At 54.9% G+C, this 18961-nt stretch overlaps 1 protein-coding gene across 2 annotated transcripts; it reads left to right on the top strand.

Annotated features, from left to right (window-relative positions):
- Positions 1–211: 211 nt before the first annotated feature.
- Positions 212–18208, top strand: Meak7 (MTOR associated protein, eak-7 homolog). Of its 2 annotated transcripts, XM_028880780.2 has the most exons (9): positions 212–1702; positions 2003–2233; positions 5992–6160; positions 8521–8751; positions 9569–9713; positions 12019–12447; positions 14536–14654; positions 16154–16333; positions 16753–18208. In XM_028880780.2, the coding sequence occupies exons 1-9, from the start codon at positions 1689–1691 to the stop codon at positions 16864–16866; spliced, it is 1632 nt and encodes a 543-aa protein (XP_028736613.2). In that variant the 5' UTR covers positions 212–1688; the 3' UTR covers positions 16867–18208. The 2 variants fall into 2 exon arrangements, with proteins under 2 accessions (XP_028736613.2, XP_037062198.1); XM_037206303.1 differs by lacking the exon at positions 2003–2233.
- The last annotated feature ends 753 nt before the right edge of the window (positions 18209–18961 follow it).

The following is an 18961-nucleotide window of genomic DNA, read 5'->3' as shown; positions in this document are numbered from 1 at the left end:
TGTGTGCCAGGAAAGTTACCCTCTCTGGGCCCTGGCTCAGAATATGGCCCTGGCTTCTGATTATGAAAGGCCTGGTGTTGGAGCCCACTAGGCTTCCTAGTGGCTGTACCCAGCAGGACTGCATAAGAGGATGATTTGATGATGGGCCTGAGTATCAGGTGTTTGTAAGGGTCCACACTTGGCTGTAACTAGCAAGGGGGAGGTCCTTTGCCCTGCCCCTTGACATTGTTATAATTAGCCCTTTGGAATAAAGTTCTGGGCCGGTGGATGAGGATCCGGGCTCACCGGAGGCTATCCTGTGTTTTCTCTCTGTTTCTCTCCCCTCTTTATTTCTACCTAAGTCTCTTATCCCTCATCCCTCAAGTGTCCCTGGGGTAAATACATGTGGGAGCTGGTCCCCCACAGCCTGGAAAGGTGGCTGACCCATGGCATGGAAAGTAGCATGTTTGGATGGACTCTCAAGCCCAGACATCCCAGTTGGGATCTTTATAACCCATCTGGCTCCTTGCTAGTAGCCTCTGGACCTCAGCCTCTCTCCATCTCTTACCCCCCCCCCCCGCCCCCAGCTTTCATCCATGGCCACACCTCCATTCCCACCCTCTCCCCTTAGTTTATTCATGCCAGGTGGGGACTAGATGAAGGAAGGAGGGTGCTGAGGACAGGGACTGTGTGGCCTCCTAGATGGCCTGACATGTGGCCAGGTGCCACAGACTGAAGACGCATGCTGCCCTGGAGGACCCAAGAGCTGTCTTGGCTGCTCAGCCCGACTACCCCAGGATGCCTCCTGCCGTCCTACATCAGCTTGTGACTGCGCCCGCCCTCGGACTCAGGCAGTTTTCACAGGAGCTTGTTGGAGGGTGGGGCTCAAGTCAATTCAAGACATCTCAAGCAAGCCCGGGACTCGACTCTTTCTTCCCAAGGACTGGAATTAAGGTGAGTGGGATACTGGTGTAGCTTGGCTGGGCGCAAGGCAGGCCGGCTTCTGATGGCCATGTGATTTCCGTCCACTAGGGGGAGCCAACTGCCCATTTCCTTGTCTCCTCTGCCCTCTCCTGTTCTCCTCTTCCTTCCAGTCTCTGTATCTCGGGCTGGCCTTGAACTCACTGTGTAGACCAGGCTGGCTGCAGACTTGCAGCAACCCCCTGTCTAGGACTCCTGGACTGTTGGGATTATAGGTGTTTGTCACCACACTCAGCTGGGGTGAAGTCATTAAAAAATTACATGTGGGTGTTTTGCTTGATGTGCACCGTGTGTGCGATGCCTTGTGGAGGCCAGAAGAGGACGTTGGATCCCTTGGAACGGGAGTTACAAGCAGGTGTGAGCTGACACGTGAGTTCGGAACTAGCGTCCTCTGCTAGAGCAGCACGTGATCCTAACTACTCCGCCACCTCTCCAGCCCCTGGTGTCATCTTTCCAGCTACAATTTCAAACAGCAAAGCTTCTGTTACTGTGGACTTGGGAGGAGTCCCCTGTGCCACTCGGGTGGTGGAGTTCTCTGGAAGGGGCTGCCTGTCAGTGGGCACATCACTGCTGAGAATTCTGGAGCTTCCCTGCATCCTGCCTCTGCTGGGTCTGTCACCAGGGCCAGAAAAGGTCGGGTGGGGCTGACTGGAAGCTATTCTACCCTCCTGGGAACAAGACCGGTTGGCATCTACTTCTGTGCGTCAAGTGCTACACTGGCCGCTGGGATGGACTGCAGGAGGTAAGGAGGTCCGCTTTCCCACTCTAGTCCTGGAGGGCTAGCCTCAGCCCAGGCCCTTTGTTCCCAGCTTCCCTGATCCCACCATCCTTGATCTACCCCCGGCTCCCCTGCTCCCAGCATCTCTGCTCTGCTCCCAGCTCCTTGGCTCCCAGCCCCTGCTGGGATCCCCCTTCGCCCAGGCCCCCTTCTATCAGCCCCTCGCTCTTAAACCCCCTGCTCAGCAGCTTCCCAGCACCTCCTCAAGCCCCAGGTACCGCTTTCCTAGAACACTAGCCGCTGTCCCCCGGCTTCCAACCCCAGGTTCTCCTCTTCGCGGACTCAAGTTCACCTCTCCCAGGCTCCTCCCACTCCCTGCGAACTACAACTCCATTGGTTGTGCTCTTTCTCGGGCTCTCCCTCTGAGTTGCCCTTCCCCAATTGGTGCTCACGACCGTCCGTCAGCGCTGTTGCTAGGGAATGGGCTGGGCGACTCGGGCAACCCTGGCGCCGTGGACGCACCGGAAGGAGCTCGGTCCCTGTGGGCCAAAGCCGGTGAGCCGGAGATTGGGAGCACTGCGGGGAAGCTAGGGACAGATCAAGGAAGTAAGGCTTGCGGGGTGGCCTGAGCAAGCCCCCCAAGGAGCCTTCCCTCGGTCAATGCTACGGTCAGAGAACCAGAGAGCGCCTGGGAAGGGTGAAGCGGGGCGTGCTCAGGAGTCTGTGGGCCTGCCTTGTATTCCAAGACAAACCCAGCGTAGTTCCTTCAGAGCCGAGCTCAAAACCCAGTTAGGTAGAGGCGAGGGAGAGCCTTGGCCTGCACCCCTGCGGGGGAGGGAGCTGAGCTGGAAGAAGAGCGTCCAGCCATCCGCAGAGGCCCCCGTGGGCTCCAGCATTCAAACATGGGCTTGATAGGGCTGCTCAGATGGGGTGGTGGCCATTGACCCCAGGAACCAGACAGAGGGTCATGATCCCTTGGAGGCCTTTATGGGAAGAGCCCCGAGGCACACCCTGGCCTGCCACCGGGATCCCGTGCTTTAGGACAAACTCAAGGCGCTCCCTTCTATGATTGTGGGCCCACCCGTGTCTGTTTTAGGCCTCTGGGAAGCAGGACCAGGCACTCCGGATGGCTTCCTTCAGTCTGATGCCCTAATGTTAAATGATTCACCCGAGCTTATTAAAGCATGGCAGAGCAGACTCCACTTCAGGCTGTGGAGTAGTGAGTTGGTGATGGGATTTCACAGCTGGGGAGAGGCTGGGCTCCGCTGGGAATGCATCACCTGGTTGGGGGCGGAGAAAGGACCTGATTGGCTAATAAGGGTGGTGGAGGATTGACAGTGGACTGCTGCTGAGATTGGATTGTTCAAGGCAGTGGGTTTGGGAGACTTAAGATCTGGTCAGGCAAAGACTTGCCCCTTGATTGTACCCAGGTGGGAAAGCAGCCCTGTGCCCATTGTCCTGGAACAAGTGTTGGGTAGGGCCACCTTTGCTCAGGTTGAGATGGCAGAGCTTTGGCCCTGTGTGGAGAATGGCTCGGGCTGTGACTCTGGGTGACCTTCAAGGGGCCCCTCCTGTTGGTCCCTGCCCTGAGTTTTCCTCAAGCCATGGTTGGATGCTTTGTGAGGTTCTGTGCTCTGTGAGGTGTTTAGCAGTGTCCCTGGCCTCTGCCCAGTGGGTGTGAGCAGCACCCTCCCCTGCCGCCATTTCTGATAAGAAAAAAGGGTCTGATCCTCCTTGAATGTCCCTCCTGGGTTGCAAGGTTGCTCACTGCTACAGCTGACCTTACAATAACTGAAGCATCCTCACCTATGAAGAAGGGTGGATATAAGTTGGCAGGGGAAGGCTGTCCCATGTCCCCATGAAGGTGTCCCCATGAAGTCCTGTACTCTAGACAGAACCTGCCTCTGCCTGCATTGCTCTGTGGACACATCAGTAGACCTTGTTCCTGGAAGCTGACAGATTTCTAGCCACATTACAGAGCTTGTAGCTTGGAGGGATGGCGTGGGGCCCGAGGACCACTCTTGGTGCAGTTGTGAAAGGAGACAGGCTGCCTTTCAGCTGCAGTGGCTGGGGTGGCACAGGGTACAGAGCTGTAGTCTCAAGGTCCCTCCCCAGTCTTCTCTGAGCTGTGGGCTTTAGACCTGCCCTCCCCTCCCATGCACCCCCCTACACACACACACACACACACACACACACACACACACACACACACACAGAAGCTGCACTCTGGCTCTGTCCTGGCATCTGGCCCTGTCCCATGCTGCTCCTGGCTTGTTCTCTGTTCAAGGCTGGGTGCTTAGCAATTACCTTCTCAGTAAGTTGGGTCCCCATTGAGGCTTCTCGTTGGCAGGCCGTGGTTCTGTAGGGGATGTTACTGAGCAGGGGCAGGCCCTGCGTGGTGGGGTAAGCGGGGCTGACCATGGGGCTCCTATGGGTCAGGGTGGGCTTGAGCCCTTGGGGGCTGCTGCTTAGGATCTGGTGGATAATTAGCACTGGACCCACAAAGTGGAAGGAGAGGGTGCCATTTACCTGACAAAGTAATTTAAGAGAGGGAAGATTTATTTGGCTCACAGTTTGAGGGAGTACAGTCCATCACAGTGGCGAAACCACAGAGGCAGGAGCATGAGGCAGCTGGTCACGTGGCATCCACAGTCAGGAAGCTGAGAGGGATGAACACTGGTGCCCAGCTTGCTTTCTCTCTCTTACTCAGTCCAGGCCCCCACCCCACGGTTAGGGTGGGTCTTCCTGTGTCAGTCAACCTAATCACAGTCATCCTTCACAGACTGGCCCAGATCTGTGTCTCCCGGGTGATTCCAAATTCATCAAGTTGACAATCCAGATTAGCCACGACAGAGAACAAACCATGCCCTGAGAGGCTGCAAGGGAACAGACTCGGCCATCGGTACACATGTCCTGTCACCTCAGGCTCAGGCACAGGACAGTGGTCGTGGGTCGTTGTCCCAACCCTGCCTTAGGGCACTTCACAGTGGTCCCCACGCGGTTCCTGATGGTCAGCTGGCTTCGGCGAACTGCAGAAGCAATGCCTCTTTCCCTGTACTTCAAGCCCGGGCGACTGGCATAGCTCTCCCCCTGGACCATCGATGCCCACCCTTCCAACTGTTTTGAAGCACACTATTCACTGTCCACTCCCCCCTGCCCAGCACAGGACTCCGTACCTTCCCCTAAACAGCAGTGACACTGCGTTTGGTGACACCCCCCCCCCCAATGGAAGGCAGTGGATGTGTAAAACTCAGCTGGGGTGACTGATCACCTGAGTCCCCGATGGCCGAGCTGCTGCTTAGGGTTGCAGTCCCAGGGGTCTGCTCCAGGTGACAGCAGAGGCTGTGTCCCTGGAGGGGTGGGGTTCAGCTGTGCTGCCGTCTGATGTGGAGATGAGGCCAGCCTTGTGCTCCTGGCTGTCGAGTGCAGCCTGGACTTGCCAAGGAGTCTCTTAAGAATGGGTGGACCGAATGCTGTGCGTGTGTGTGTGTGTGTGTGTGTGTGTGTGTGTGTGTGTGTGTGTGTGTGGTGTGGCTGAGGGAGCCCCCTTTGCAGCCTGCCTTTGTGAGTAGTGCTTCGGTGAGCCCTCTGGAGGGACATGGGACATGGCTTCTGGGGAAACTTGGTAGCATGGCTGCCTTGACAGCAAAGAACCAAGGTTGGCGGGGATGCGGAGGAAGTGGGACCTTTGCTGGGCTGGTGGGAATGTCCTTGGAAGAACAAGATGGCGGCTCCCCAAAACATCAAGTTCCACTGTCCCGCGTCTGAGGCGTGAAGCCTGTGGGTGGAGTACTGAAAAGAGGAACTCGGGCACGCAGGATCGAAGCAATGCTAGCTGCAATAGCCCCACTGTGCAAGCAGCCCAGATGTCTGCCGGTTAGTGACTGGTGGACAGAATGTGGTATGTCCATACTGTGGCATATTATTTGGCCATGCAAAGGAGTGAAGTATTGATATGTGCTAAAACATTCTTATGTAGCCCATTCTGGTCTCAGGCTCATGGCCATCACCACCCCTGCTTCAGCCTCCTGAATTATGGGAGGAGCCCATAGGATTATGGGCTGTGCCGCTAAACCAGGACCAAGCAGTGTGGTTTTAAATGAAGGGATGGGGCTGCTTCAGTTGACTGGAGGGATCCCGATGGGACCTTCATACTTCACGTGTGCCAGCTGTTCATTTCTACCCCGTCAAATCAGAATTCCCACCAGGAGTATGATAGCAGCATTTTGCAGTGCGTGGTTGTTCGCCGCCGCCGTGGGTTTTCGATATTTCGGTGACTCATGCTCTAACTCTTCTCTCTTCCCGGTCTGCAGAGAGCTCCAGAGGCCAGGGAAGATGGGGAATGCCAAGAGCCTGTCCAGCCAGAAAACGTGCTCGAAGTTCCTGCCCGAGGAGCAGGCTGAGGTGGACAGGCTGTTTGACGCCCTGTCCTCTAATAAAGGTGGCTCCGCACCGGGAACGTTCTCTCTGGAGGCGCTGAAGGCAAGAGCGACCACGTGGTGGGGGTGTGGGGTCTGCAGGTGTGCTAAGCGCCACAGAGCTGGTTTATGGTGAACGGCCCCTGTCTGTGGCATTGTGGGCTCCACGACTGTGTCACAGCCATACTGCTTTGTCCTTGTTGGGGGGAAAGCGGCGATGGGCCATGGAGGAATAACACCCCCCCTCTGGTTGTTTTTTTTTTTTTTTTTGAGACAGGGTCTTGCTACATAGCCAAAGCTGGCTTAGCTTGGAATTCACTATATAGTGAGTTCACTGCCAGTGGTTCTCTCCCCTCAGCCTTCTGAGTGCTGGTGCAAAAATATGTACTAAAGCAGGGACCTGATGCCAGGCATGGCTGTGCCTGCCTGAGGTCCACACACAGGAGGGTTGCTGAGTCTACGTAGTGAGGCCTTGTCTCAGAAAACAGGAAGGAGGGTCAGAGGGAAAGGTGGAGGGAAGGAGAGAGGAACTCGGAATGCACTGTGACCGGGCAGGGTTCAGGATAGTTCTAACTTGGCGTGACGTCAGGGAGGAGGAGCGGCTGCCATGTCTGGGTGGTGGTCTAGAGCCCGGCTTGATGCCTCAGCTCTCGGTGGCCTCTAGAATGTGGTCTTGACAGGAGGGAATTTCCCGGCACTCCTCACTCAGTACCAAAGTCTCAGTTTGGGAAGTGAGAACTGGCCATGTCCTCAGGGTGACTTCCTGTTCCTCAGGACTCGGACATAGCAAACATCAGCTTGCTCCCAGAGACCGGGGATGGGTGCAGTCTTCAAAGTCATTCTAAAGCAGCAGCGTCTAGAACATTGGTTCTCAACCTGTGGGTCATGACCCCTTTGGGGGTTGTCGAATGACCCTTTCACAGGGGTCACCTAAGACCGTTGGAAAACACAGATATTTATATTCTGATTCATAACATTAGCAAAATTACAGTTAGGAAGTAGCAATGGAAATAATTTTATGGTCGGGGGTCACCACACCATGAGGAACTATATTAAAGGGTCCCAGCATTAGGAGGGTTGAGAATCACTGATTTAGAACATGTGGAAGTCAGCTGATGGGGGCTTTGAGGATCCACCGCCACGTTCAGCCAGCCAACCAGCTGCTCCAGAAGTTATGGGGGCCCCACATGTGGTATATGTGCATATGTGTGCATGTGCATGGGTATACGTGGGTGACTAAGGTGCAGCTGCACATGCATGCAGCTGGAGCAGATAGACCAGTCAAGCCTGCAGCTTCTATCAGGGAACATGGTGACAAGTTGCTACGAGGCTTGGCGACTCTTCTCTGGGAAGGCAGTAGTGGCTTCTGTGCCTCAGCCCTTTGGGGATTTCCCTCCCCATGTATGAGGGACGAGCCTGGCAGCAACTATGGTATTCTACAGTAACCTAGAGTAGGGGCAGGTTATGGGCGCCCTGAGCTGTTGGGAGGATCCAGCACAGACCCTATAGGACACCTGTGACTTTGTGAGAAAGACTCCCTTTCCACCTCTCCGTGACCTCTAGGCCAAGACAGATTGGATGGCTCCAGCCGTTTGCAGAAGGTGAAGGTCTGAAGAGTTGGTTGGTCGAATGGCCGGTGCTGTAGTTCAGTGGGAGGGTGCTAACCTGGCGTGTGTAAGGCTGTGGGCTCCCCTGCAGGACTGCAGAGGAAAATAGTGAAGAATAGTTGAGAACGCGGCGGGAGGAGGAGCCAGCCAATGCATAGCGGCCCAATGCAGGGACCACACCAGCTCCCCACAGGCGTGGTCCATATGTTCGCGAGCTCAGACAGGGCTGCAGCCACAAGAATCTGTGAGCCTGGGCCCTAAGCAGAGAGAGGAGCAGAGGCAGGAAGGGCATGTCTGGCCTGAGGAGATGGAGTGTGAGGGGCAGGCAGTGACTAGACAGGAAGTATCTAATGGCTATGATGAACTGGAGTGCTTTGGGTGTTTTCTTTTTTATTAAACTAATTAATTAATTGACTGATTAATTGGTTTTCTGAGATAGGGTTTCTCTGTGTAACCCTGGCTGTCCTGGAACTCACTCTGTAGACCAGGCTGGCCTGGAACTCAGAGATCTGCCTGCCTCTGCCTCTAATCCTTTAATCCGGAGTGCTGGGATTAAAGATGTGCGCCACCACCGCCCGGCTCCCCCCACCCCAACTACTACTAAAGCTCAAACCTTGGGCTTTCCATGTAGCAGTGAGCTCGATACCACTGAGCCCCACCCCAGCCTGAGCCGGTACACTTGGGGACCCTCTGGTTGGGGAGATGGCACCGTGGGGTCCTAGGAAGGTTATGCAGCTGCAGGTGGCATCCGGTGAGCAGCGGTTGGTCCTGTCCTCAGCGAACCCTGCCTGAGGTCTCTTCTGTTTGTCCCCAACAGAGCCATGTCAAGGAGGCTCTTCCTCCAGAGATGGTCACCAGGCTATATAACGGCATGTGGAGGGTCCAGCTGACCCACAAGGCACACGGGGGCAGCGGGAACGTTTCCCGGGAGCAGTTCACAGTGTTCCTGTCCCACCTGGTGAAAGGGAGCTTCGAGGAGAAGGGCCAGATGGTTATGAAGATGATCTTACCTGCAGAGGGTCCTGTGAAGGCCAGAGACGTCCAGAAGGTAGACACTTGGTGTCCTGGTGGGGGGCCTGGGACAGGGCCTTAGGTAATAATGGCGGCATGACCATGCTGGCCAGCCTCGGGGAGCTGAGCCCACACAACAGCTTGGTTGGTTCAGAATTCTTGACCTAGTTTTGGCGAACTTTCAGGTGAACCAAGAGTGGTATTAGGAGAGTGAGAGCTGGAGCCTGGAGAGATGGCTCAGTGGTTAAGAGCTCTGGCTTCAATTCCCAGCAACCACATGGTGGCTCACAACCATCTATAATGAGATCTGGCGCCCTCTTCTGGCCTGCAGGCATACATGCAGGCAGAGCACTCATCCATAAAATACATAAACAAAAAAAAAGAATGAAAGCCGGGCCTCGGGGCACAGGCCTGACATCCCAGCTACTCAAGAGGGTCAAAGGTCAGCCTAGGCACCTTGCTAAGACCCTGTGTCGGAATTTAACAAGAAGGGGAAGAGGGCTAGGGATGTGTTACCACTTGGTAGAATTTTCACAGAACATCCACAAGGCCCATGGTTCCGTCCTCAGCAGCATCTAACAGGTGTAGTGGCCCACATCTGTAATCCCAGCACTAGGCAGGTAGAGGCGGGAGTTCAAGGTCATCTTCAGCTACGTAGCAGTTCGGGGGCCAGTGTGGGCTACACGAGATGCTAAGAAAAGACAAGACACAAATAGCTACACGAAGTGGGGTGATGCCCATGCCGTAGTCCACTGTGGTTGGTACCGAAGAGACAAACGTCACATCTTCACAGGGGTGTGCCGGGAGTGGGCCGGGGAGGGTTTGGCTTTAACAGTGAAGTATCTATCTCCCAGTTCACAGAGGAACTGGTGGCCTCTGCGGTGCACGTGCTCACCCACCGGCATGAGCTTCGAGGCTGGACTCGGAGGAAATCCACGGCGTCCCCCACCAGTGTGCAGGCGATGACGGCCCAGCTGCTCTCAGAGATGAAGTTTCAAGGCAAGTGTGGGACCATCCTGTGCGATTGGAACCTTGGCATGGTGGGGCAGCATGGTTGCTGGGACTGTAGCCTCCCAGGGAAGCTCCGCTGTGGTGTGTGTGTGTGTGTGTGTGTGTGTGTGTGTGCAGACATTCAGGCGCCTGTGAAGTCCAGAAAAGGGTGTCAGATCCAAAGGAGATGGAGTTACAGGTGGTTGTGAGCTGCTCGATGTGGGTGCTGGGAACCAAACCCAGGTTCTTTGCGAGAGCAGTATGTGGTGTAAGGTGCTGAGCCATCTCCTCAGCCCATTTTATTTTTAAAGTCTGGGTGATTCTTCTCTACTGTCTTCCTAGTCCATTTTACTGTGACTGTTTGCATTAGACTTACTTTTGACTCCTTAGCTCCTGTGTGTGTGTGTGTGTGTGTGCGGGGTGTATACATGGTCATGTCAGGCATCTTTGCGCTCTCTCCATTTTATTTCTGAGACGTGATCTCTCACTGAACCTGTGGCCCACCCATTGGCGAGGCTGGCTGGCCCAGAAGCCCCAGGGATCCACTTGTCTCTACCTCTGCTCCCCAGTGAGGAGGTTAGACACAGCTGAGGATCTGAACTCACGACTTCAGGCTTGCTAGGCCGGTACTTTACTAACCTAGCCATCTCCTCAGCACTCCTTGCTTCTTAAGGTTTAAATGGTTAGTCTGAGGTCTCCATTCTGGAGTGTAGGTGTTTGATTAGTGAGGTCTCATATGTAGTGTAGGTGTTTGGTTAGTGAGGTCTCATCTGTAGTGTAGGTGTTTGGTTAGTGAGGTCTCCTTCAGTAGTGTAGGTGTTTGATTAGGGAGGTCTCCTTCCGTAGTGTAGGTGTTTGATTAGTGAGGTCTCTTCTGCAGTGTAGGTGTTTGGTTAGTGAGGTTTTCTGTAGTGTAGGTGTTTGGTTAGTGAGGTCTCATCTGTAGTGTAGGTGTTTGGTTAGTGAGGTCTCATCTGTAGTGTAGGTGTTTGGTTAGTGAGGTCTCATCTGTAGTGTAGGTGTTTGGTTAGTGAGGTCTTCTGTAGTGTAGGTGTTTGGTTAGTGAGGTCTCCTGCAGTGTAGGTGTTTGGTTAGTGAGGTCTCATCTGTAGTGTAGGTGTTTGGTTAGTGAGGTCTCCTGCAGTGTAGGTGTTTGGTTAGTGAGGTCTCTTCTGCAGTGTAGGTGTTTGGTTAGTGAGGTCTCCTGCAGTGTAGGTGTTTGGTTAGTGAGGTCTCCTGCAGTGTAGGTGTTTGGTTAGTGAGGTCTCATCTGTAGTGTAGGTGTTTGGTTAGTGAGGTCTCCTGCAGTGTAGGTGTTTGGTTAGTGAGGTCTCATCTGTAGTGTAGGTGTTTGGTTAGTGTGGTCTCCTCCTGCAGTGTAGGTGTTTGGTTAGTGAGGTTTTCTGTAGTGTAGGTGTTTGGTTAGTGAGGTCTCATCTGTAGTGTAGGTGTTTGGTTAGTGAGGTCTCATCTGTAGTGTAGGTATTTGATTAGTGAGGTTTTCTGTAGTGTAGGTGTTTGGTTAGTGAGGTCTCATCTGTAGTGTAGGTGTTTGGTTAGTGAGGTCTCCTCCTGTAGTGTAGGTGTTTGTAGTTGTGAAGTCGTTCTCCAATCATTCTTTTAGCTGCATCCCAGAGGCTGGCATGTTCTGTTTTTGTTGTCATTCATCTGTTTCCCTTTAATTTACCTTTTATTTAGTTTTATTTATGTGTGTACATATGTGCACATGCATGTGTCTACAGAGGCCAGAAGAGGGCGTCAGGTCTTCTGGAACTGGAGTTAGAGGCACCTGAGAGTCACCAGACATGGGTGTGGGAAACCCAACTTTACCACAGGACGTGGTGGTGCACGCCTTTAGTCCCAGCACTTGGCAGGCAGAGGCAGGCGGATCTCTGTGAGTTCGAGGCCAGCCTGGTCTACAGAGCAAAATCTAGGACAGCTAGAGCTACACAGAGAAACCCTGTCTTGAAAAACCAGAACCAACCAACCAAATAAATAAATAAATAAATAAATAAATAAATAAATAAATAGAACAAAATTATACTAAGAAACAGAGACGCGAGTTTTGCTAATATATCCAAAATATGCTTCTAACCTGTATAATGTGGATGTTGCAGTATGTTACAGCGAAATTTTCATACCGACTGCTTGAAATCGGGAGTGTTCATTAGGCTTAGGACATGCCTCAGCTCAGACGAGCCACCTCCCCAGGTCCACAGCCCACGTGTGACTAGTGGGTCTTAGATTGGTCGTCGTGGGTTCGGGTGGCTGCTGTGACGTGGTGGGCTCACTGACGCTGATTCCTTTTCCTTAGATGGCCACAAGTTTCAGGGGCCCCAGTTCCTGGACCAGGTCTGTGAGCAAACCATGATCGAGGACTGGGTGTTCCATGTCCCGCACGTGGGCATGTTTCTGGGCGTGGTCATCCACCGGGGCCTTCGCCTCCTGAGCTCAGCCCTTGACCTTTCCACGCTGGTCCCCGAGTGCCACGCGGACCCAGGGCAGCCGCTGGAGAGCATCCTGGACGTGCTGTCTGTCGTCTACCTCAACTCGCACCTGGCCGCCGAGCTGAGGCTCCGCTGGCGCCTGCTCTTCTCCACACAGCTCCACGGACAGAGCTTCTCTCAGCTGTGCGGCCGCATCACACAGCGGGGGCCCTGCCTGCTCGTCCTCGAGGACAGGGACGGCCATGTCTTCGGTGGCTTCGCCTCCTGCTCTTGGGAGGTCAAGCCTCAGTTTCAAGGTAAGACTCGGAGACGGCGGCGGCGGTGGGTACTCTGCGGGTTAGGGCGAACTGTCAGCTTGGCACAGCCTAGCATCCCCCGGGGACAGAGTCTGAGGCGTTATCCGGAGCAGGTCCATAGTTGATGGGGGAAGACCCCACCCACTGCTGGTAGCGCCCTCGTGTGGGCGGGGCCTAAACTGTCCACGCGTAAAGAAAGCCGGCTGAGAGCGAGTGGGTGCAGCAGGTACCATCTTTCCCCTCTGCGGCAACCATGGTTGTGGTGTGCCCAGCGGCCCGAGTTCTTGCCTTGACTTCCCCCAAATAATGAACCACGACCTGGAATTATGAGCCAAATAGTCCCCTTTCCCTGCCTTGCCTGTTGTCCGGGTCTTATCACCGCAGCAGACGAGGTAACTAGGATCCTCCTTCTGTCCCTGTGACCTGACAAAGGAGCGGCTGAGGATGGGGGGGCTGTCATGGCTCACAGTCTGCGGGGTACAGTCCATCAGGGTGGGCAAGGCAGGGCGGTGGGAGCGGGTGGCGGCTGCTCCTCCACATGGTGGTGGGTTAAGGAGCATGGCAGTGAGGCTGGAGAGGCGCCTCAGAGGTCAGAGCACTGGCTGCTCTTTGCAGAGGGGGCGGGTTCGGTTCCCAGCACCCACATGCTGGCTCACAGCTGTAACTCCAGTTCCAGGGGATCTGATGCCCTCTTCTGGCCGGGGGGGGGGGGCACCAGGTACACATGTGATGCACATACATACATGCAGGCAAAACACGCCTAGACACACTTTCAAAAAGCGTATTGTCGGGGGCAGGGCAGAAGTGTCACTGGGCTGTAACCTCTGAGACCCGTCTCCCCAGCCACCCTCCTCCTCCTCTGCCTAAAGGTTCCACAACCTCCCACACAGCTCTGTTAGCCTGGCACCTGTGGGGGACATGTCACACTCAAACCTTAGCACGGACCTAAATCCTGAGGGCAAGCTTGGGAAGGGCTGGTCAGGTGGCCACTGCCTGGACACAAGCTCTGGCGTCCATATGTATTTGCCCATACTTGTACACACACACACACACGCACGCACGCACGCACGCACGCACGCACGTACGCACGCACGCACACGCACACACATCCTGACCCTCCAGTGGTTTCTGCAGTGGAGGTATTATGCTCCTCTCTGGCATCACAGACCCCCTTTTCTTTGGCCCTGGCAGGGGGTCAACCCTGCTTCCAGGTGACAGCAGAGATGTCACCAGATGGATGCCCAGGAGGGCATGTGAGTTCCCTCCTCACAGGGACGCCTGCTCACTGCACTGCCCCCTCCCCAGGGGCGCCACCTTGCCCCCTGCTTTTCTGTTCTTGTGGCTTCGTCAGCTGTGGAAGCTCCGTGTGTGACTGAGTCCGTTGTAAGCCTCCCTCACTGCTCTCACAGGAGCTGTCCTTCCTGGCTGTCCCCAAGCTCCTCCATAGGTGGCAGACCGCCTCCCGTGCCCACAGATGGCCAGCTTTCACCAGAGTGCCACCATGGTGTCCCTATGTTACAGCGCACCTCTGGGCTTCCTTGTCTTCATTCTACAGATGCGGCTCTAGAGGCTGGGGGCCGTGGGCAGGGGGGATTGCCATCCCCGGAAGTCTTCCGGTCAGGCTGGTGGCCACAGGCCTGGGAGGGGAAGTAGTGGTTGGTTGAGGTTGTCTCATACATGCTCACACACACATGAACACACACATGTGTTCCCTTGGTTCCCTAGATCAGGTGTGCTTAGGATTTGATTTACTGCTAGGTTTTGGGGTGTTCCTGACCTTTGACCCAGTTCAGGGAACGGTGGGAACCATCCCCAAGTCCAAGAGCCTTTGTGCCGACTTAGACCGTGCTGCAGGTCTCAGATCCTGGAGCCCTCAGCTTCTCCGTCTGGGCCCCCAGACATCCATAAGGCCTGTTTTGTGTGGTGCCCGGGCCTGCCCTCTGATCACCAAGACTCCCCTCCACACCCCTCCTAAAGATGCATAAGCTCTTGGTTGCTGCATTCCGAGATGCAGCCTGTCAGTGTTTGGGGTTCTTTGTGTCTGGCTCAGAAGCAGTGACTGTTTCCTTGGCTGTCTGTCACTTCTAGGGGACAAAAGATGTTTCCTGTTCTCCATCACCCCCAGCATGGCCACGTACATGCCCACGGGTTACAATGACCACTTCATGTACTTGAATCACGGACAGCAGACCATGCCCAACGGACTGGTAAGCAGGTGGGGAGGGGGTGTCCCACCAGCCAGGTGGGAATGCTTTCAGTGTGTCTGTCCCTTCTGCGGTATGTGGAGAGTCCATACCAGGGCTTCCTTAGTGATAGCCACACCTTTGCTGGGCTTCCCCCCGGGTTTGTGTGTAAACAGCCTGGCCCTCTCCACGGGCCCCAAACGATTGGCCGGTGTCCCGAGGGGGTGTAGGCAGTAGACCTATTACAAGGCACTGCCGTCCTGCCCCACACCTGCACGTGAACCTGCGCACCGAGGCTGTGTGCCGAGCTTCGTGGAGGTGGGAGATCCCTGAGCTGAGGACTCTGGGCACTGGGTCTGGTCCTTAGTAACTTAGGAGACAGAAAATGGGCTCTGCTTGTGGTGGCCATGTTCTTGCGTGTTGATAGTGACAGGGAGGGGAAAAAAGGAGAAGAGAGAGGGGGGAGGGATAAGAGGGAGGGGAGAGGAGAGAAGGGAAGGAGAGGAGAGGAGAGGAAGCTGGAGACCAGGCCAGCAATAGCAGCTGGATGTGTGCTGGTGTTGTGGGACGGATACCCACCAGGATGCTTGGCATGGAAGCCCAACCTGCTGGCCTTTTTCTTTCCTGTTTTCTTGATGAGTCTTCTGGGAAGGCCCAGCTCTGTGCTTGCTGAGCTGAGAGCCAAGTCGAGATATCCCCTCAGCCAGCTAGAGAGGGTTAGGGGTTCCCTCCCAGGCTCACACCACAGCAAGTAGAAGGGGCATGGCCAGGTCTCCAGGATGCCAGGGTTTAGACACTGGACTCCTTCCTCTCCCAGTGAGCCTGGCTGTCAACCCCAGGAGCAGCCTCAGCATCCACAGGAACCACTCACCTTTGGCCTGGGGACCAAAGCGGCTTCTAGACATAGGCTTAGATCCCTGCATGTCCAAGGTGGAAGCAGGTCATATCATGTGCTCCAGGCCCACGAGGGACAGGTGTGTGTGTGTGTGTGTGTGTGTGTGTGTGTGTGTGTGTGTGTATGTGTGTGTGTGTGTGAAGGAGGTGGCGTCAGGACAAAGCGGTCAGGGAGGCAAGGTAACAGCTGGCTTGAGCCTTGCAGTGGGACTATGTGGTGGGAAGAAAAGGTCTGAGTTGTCACGCCTAGCCTGCCACCTTTCCTGAGGGAGGGTCATTGGGCGGAGGTCAGTTTCCCATGGGGACGGGGCAAAGATGGGTTTCCAGGGCCCCTGTGCTCACCTCACCCCTAAGTAACGGTTTGGGACACCCAAGGAATCTGCAGATTTTCTAGTCTGCTGTCCCCTGTGCGTAGCCTCCCCAGGGAGCTGTAGAGCGTGCTCTGCTGATGTCCATGGCCGTTTGGTAACTTGGAACGTGATTATAATCGCAGCCCAAGAAAACCAAACGGCCCACTGCATTCCTGCCTCCCCCATGCCTCAGGTGGGCCAAGAACTCAGGACCCTCCTGGTTCTCTGGCGTGACGAAGCGTGGCTGCTGACTCTCATCTGTCTCCACTTGCTCCGCAGGGCATGGGCGGGCAGCACCATTACTTTGGGCTTTGGGTGGCCGCTGACTTTGGGAAAGGACACAGCAAAGCCAAGCCTACCTGCACCACCTACAACAGTCCCCAGCTGTCCGCCCAGGAGGACTTCCAGTTTGATAAGATGGAGGTGTGGGGGCTCGGGGACCACTTAGAGACCCAGCTGGTGAGTTCCACACGGCAGTGACCCACACAGAGCCCCAGCCTTGCCGCTTTTTCTTACTTTTACTCCGCCTGCTTCTCCATCTAGGGACATTCGTCTTTAGCAGCTCTGGGCCACGCCAGGGTACATGCAGCAGAGTAGAGTGTGGGTTTGCCTTAGAAGTGGGGACCTACCTAAGATGTGCTCCTGGCCCAGCCAGATGGTCCTTTGCCTTCCCTACCTGTCTGCAAGAACACGTGGTTTCTGCCTGACCCTGGCACTTGCATCCCAGCTAGGGAGGCTTCAGGGTACCCGTGCCTCCTGGCCTCTTTGTGGCTCCAGTCTGATAAGCCGGCCGCTGGGAGGAAGTCACTGTGTGGCCCAGGTTGGTGGGACCTGTTATCTCCCTGTGCACTGAATACGCTCATCCCCTTCTTCCCAAGGTCAAGAACAAGAAGAGCATCCTTGACTCGAATCTTGAGGCCCAATCCCTGTTGGAGATCAGTGGGCGGGCTCGCCACAGTGAGGGACTGCGGGAAGTCCCTGAAGATGACTGAGGCTCCTGAACCGTGGGCTTCCTGGAGCAAGGTCGGGGACTCCCTGAGAGATGCAGCGCACACAGCGTCCAGATTCCTCACTGCTGGGTAGGCAGAGCCCCTCAGAGACCCTCTGCCCTGACTCTGGCTTAACTTTAACACAGCCACATCGCCACATCCAGGCCGTCATGGCTGTACTTAATCAGACCACAGCCACACCAAGAAAAATCCCTCTGAAGCCATAATTGGTGGGTGTCACCTCCCAGGATCCCTGAGCATAGGTTAGAACTTTGGCCTTATACTTTGTTTGTTTTATGTCAATGGAATCCAAAGACAGAGGCTTGAAACCTGCTGGAACGGGTGATTGTCCGGGGGGCGGGGTATGTATTCTTGCTTCTGGGTCCCAGTGAGTGCCCTGATGGCCCATCGTGAGTGGGAAGACAGAGGTGCTCAGATGGATCTGAAGGTCATGTTTCTGGGGCCAGGACTCTTAGAACAAGTGTGTGATGGGGTTCCCATCTAGCTTTTTCAACATTTTTACATGAGTCTGATGAGCAAATGGGAAAACTTGACCTGTCTGCCCAGGGACCAAGCCATTACTGTGCTGCTAACTCAGACATGAGGGCGTTTGGAGAGAGCCAAAGTCTGGGTGCTTGATTAGTGGATGCGTAAGAGCCACCCCTGAAGTCAGTGGTGGGTGATGTCCAGTCTTGGCCGGGAGAGGCAGCCTCTAGGTCTCCTCTGAGGTCACAGCTCAGGGCTTCTCAGAAGGATGATAACTAATGGAGCTGTGTAGACGGACTTTAGAAAGACTCCACTGATCCGAGAGATGGAAGAGTACCCAGGTGGGCAGGGTGCCCATCACACTGAGTTATTGCCACCCAGTGTCACCCACTCAGAGGAGCCCCGGGCCCCTCTCTGAGATCTCTACCTCTTCTGTTTGCCTTTTTGCTGTAAACTTCAACTTTTACAGACCTGATAAAGAGTCTACCTTTGATTGTACAGTTTGCCTCAACTAAAAGCCATAGAAAAGCCAGCTACGTGCATTTTTCCAGCTCTGCATTCTTGCCCAGGAAGCTCCTAGAATACTCCATGTAACCATCTTGAGCACAACAGGAAGTCTGAGGCATGTACCTTCCAAACAAAAGTGCTGTTTCTGTGCACGGGAGGGGTAGGTGTGTGGTGCAGATGAGGGCTGGGCCATTTTGGTTTTCTTGCTAGGAAGCCAGCTGTCAATGGTATGTGGGATAGAGAGAAAATACTGGAAGCTTCAGACAACCCCATTGTAACCTCACAGAATTAGGTCGCTGTGCTATGGAGTGTTTTTAATAAAAATGTAGTTGTGTCTCTCGTTGGTAGCAGACCTGTGGTGCCCATGGCTTGGTGTGATCCATTGGGAGTCATGACACCATGGCCCCCATGCTTTCTGACCTCTGTGCTGACTAGAGCTTTTCAGAACAGTACCCTAAAGATAGGAGGGCCTGGGAGCCCTCTTGGGGGTACAGGTGACAGGCTCTGCTTACACACACACACACACACACACACACACACACACACACACACACACACACACACAAACCCCTCAGAACACAAACATGTGTGGGGTGTCAGCTAGGCCCTGAGGAACTTCTCATGTCTTCCAAATGAGGAGTGTGGTCTTTTGAGAAACTGGAACAGGAATTCAGCTGTGAGCGCCAGAGACCTCCTTACGCATGGGGCCTGATCCGAGCCCAGAAAGCGCTTGAAGGAAGAGGTCAGAAACACAGACCATGCTGCAAACACGGTTGTTGTTAGAATGAATGCTGGAATGAGGTGCTGGAGAGGAGGAGACAGGAAAGGACAGCTCTGGGCAGGCATGTCCCACCCCCGCTCCTCCTTTGGGCTCCTCTGGAGGCCACCCTCTGCATGCTGGGGCACAGCTGTGTTTATTCATGGCCTGTCTTCCAGTGGGCGTTGCTCAGGGCTTCCCCATCTCCTCTCCCGCTGTTTCTGTCAGCTCTGCAGATGTTCCATCCCATTAGGCAGGCCAGCATCTTCCTGGAGGCTTATTGTTGCCATAGTGACCATCGTGAGTCTGGCATTGTGTCTCTAGGATGAACTGAGTGGCTAGTTGGTT

This window comes from Peromyscus leucopus, chromosome 5 (genome assembly GCF_004664715.2).
Source record: "Peromyscus leucopus breed LL Stock chromosome 5, UCI_PerLeu_2.1, whole genome shotgun sequence".
Lineage (NCBI taxonomy): Eukaryota > Metazoa > Chordata > Mammalia > Rodentia > Cricetidae > Peromyscus > Peromyscus leucopus.
The sequence above is the reverse complement of the archived record's forward strand: the minus strand, read 5'-3'. Positions and strand labels throughout refer to the sequence as shown.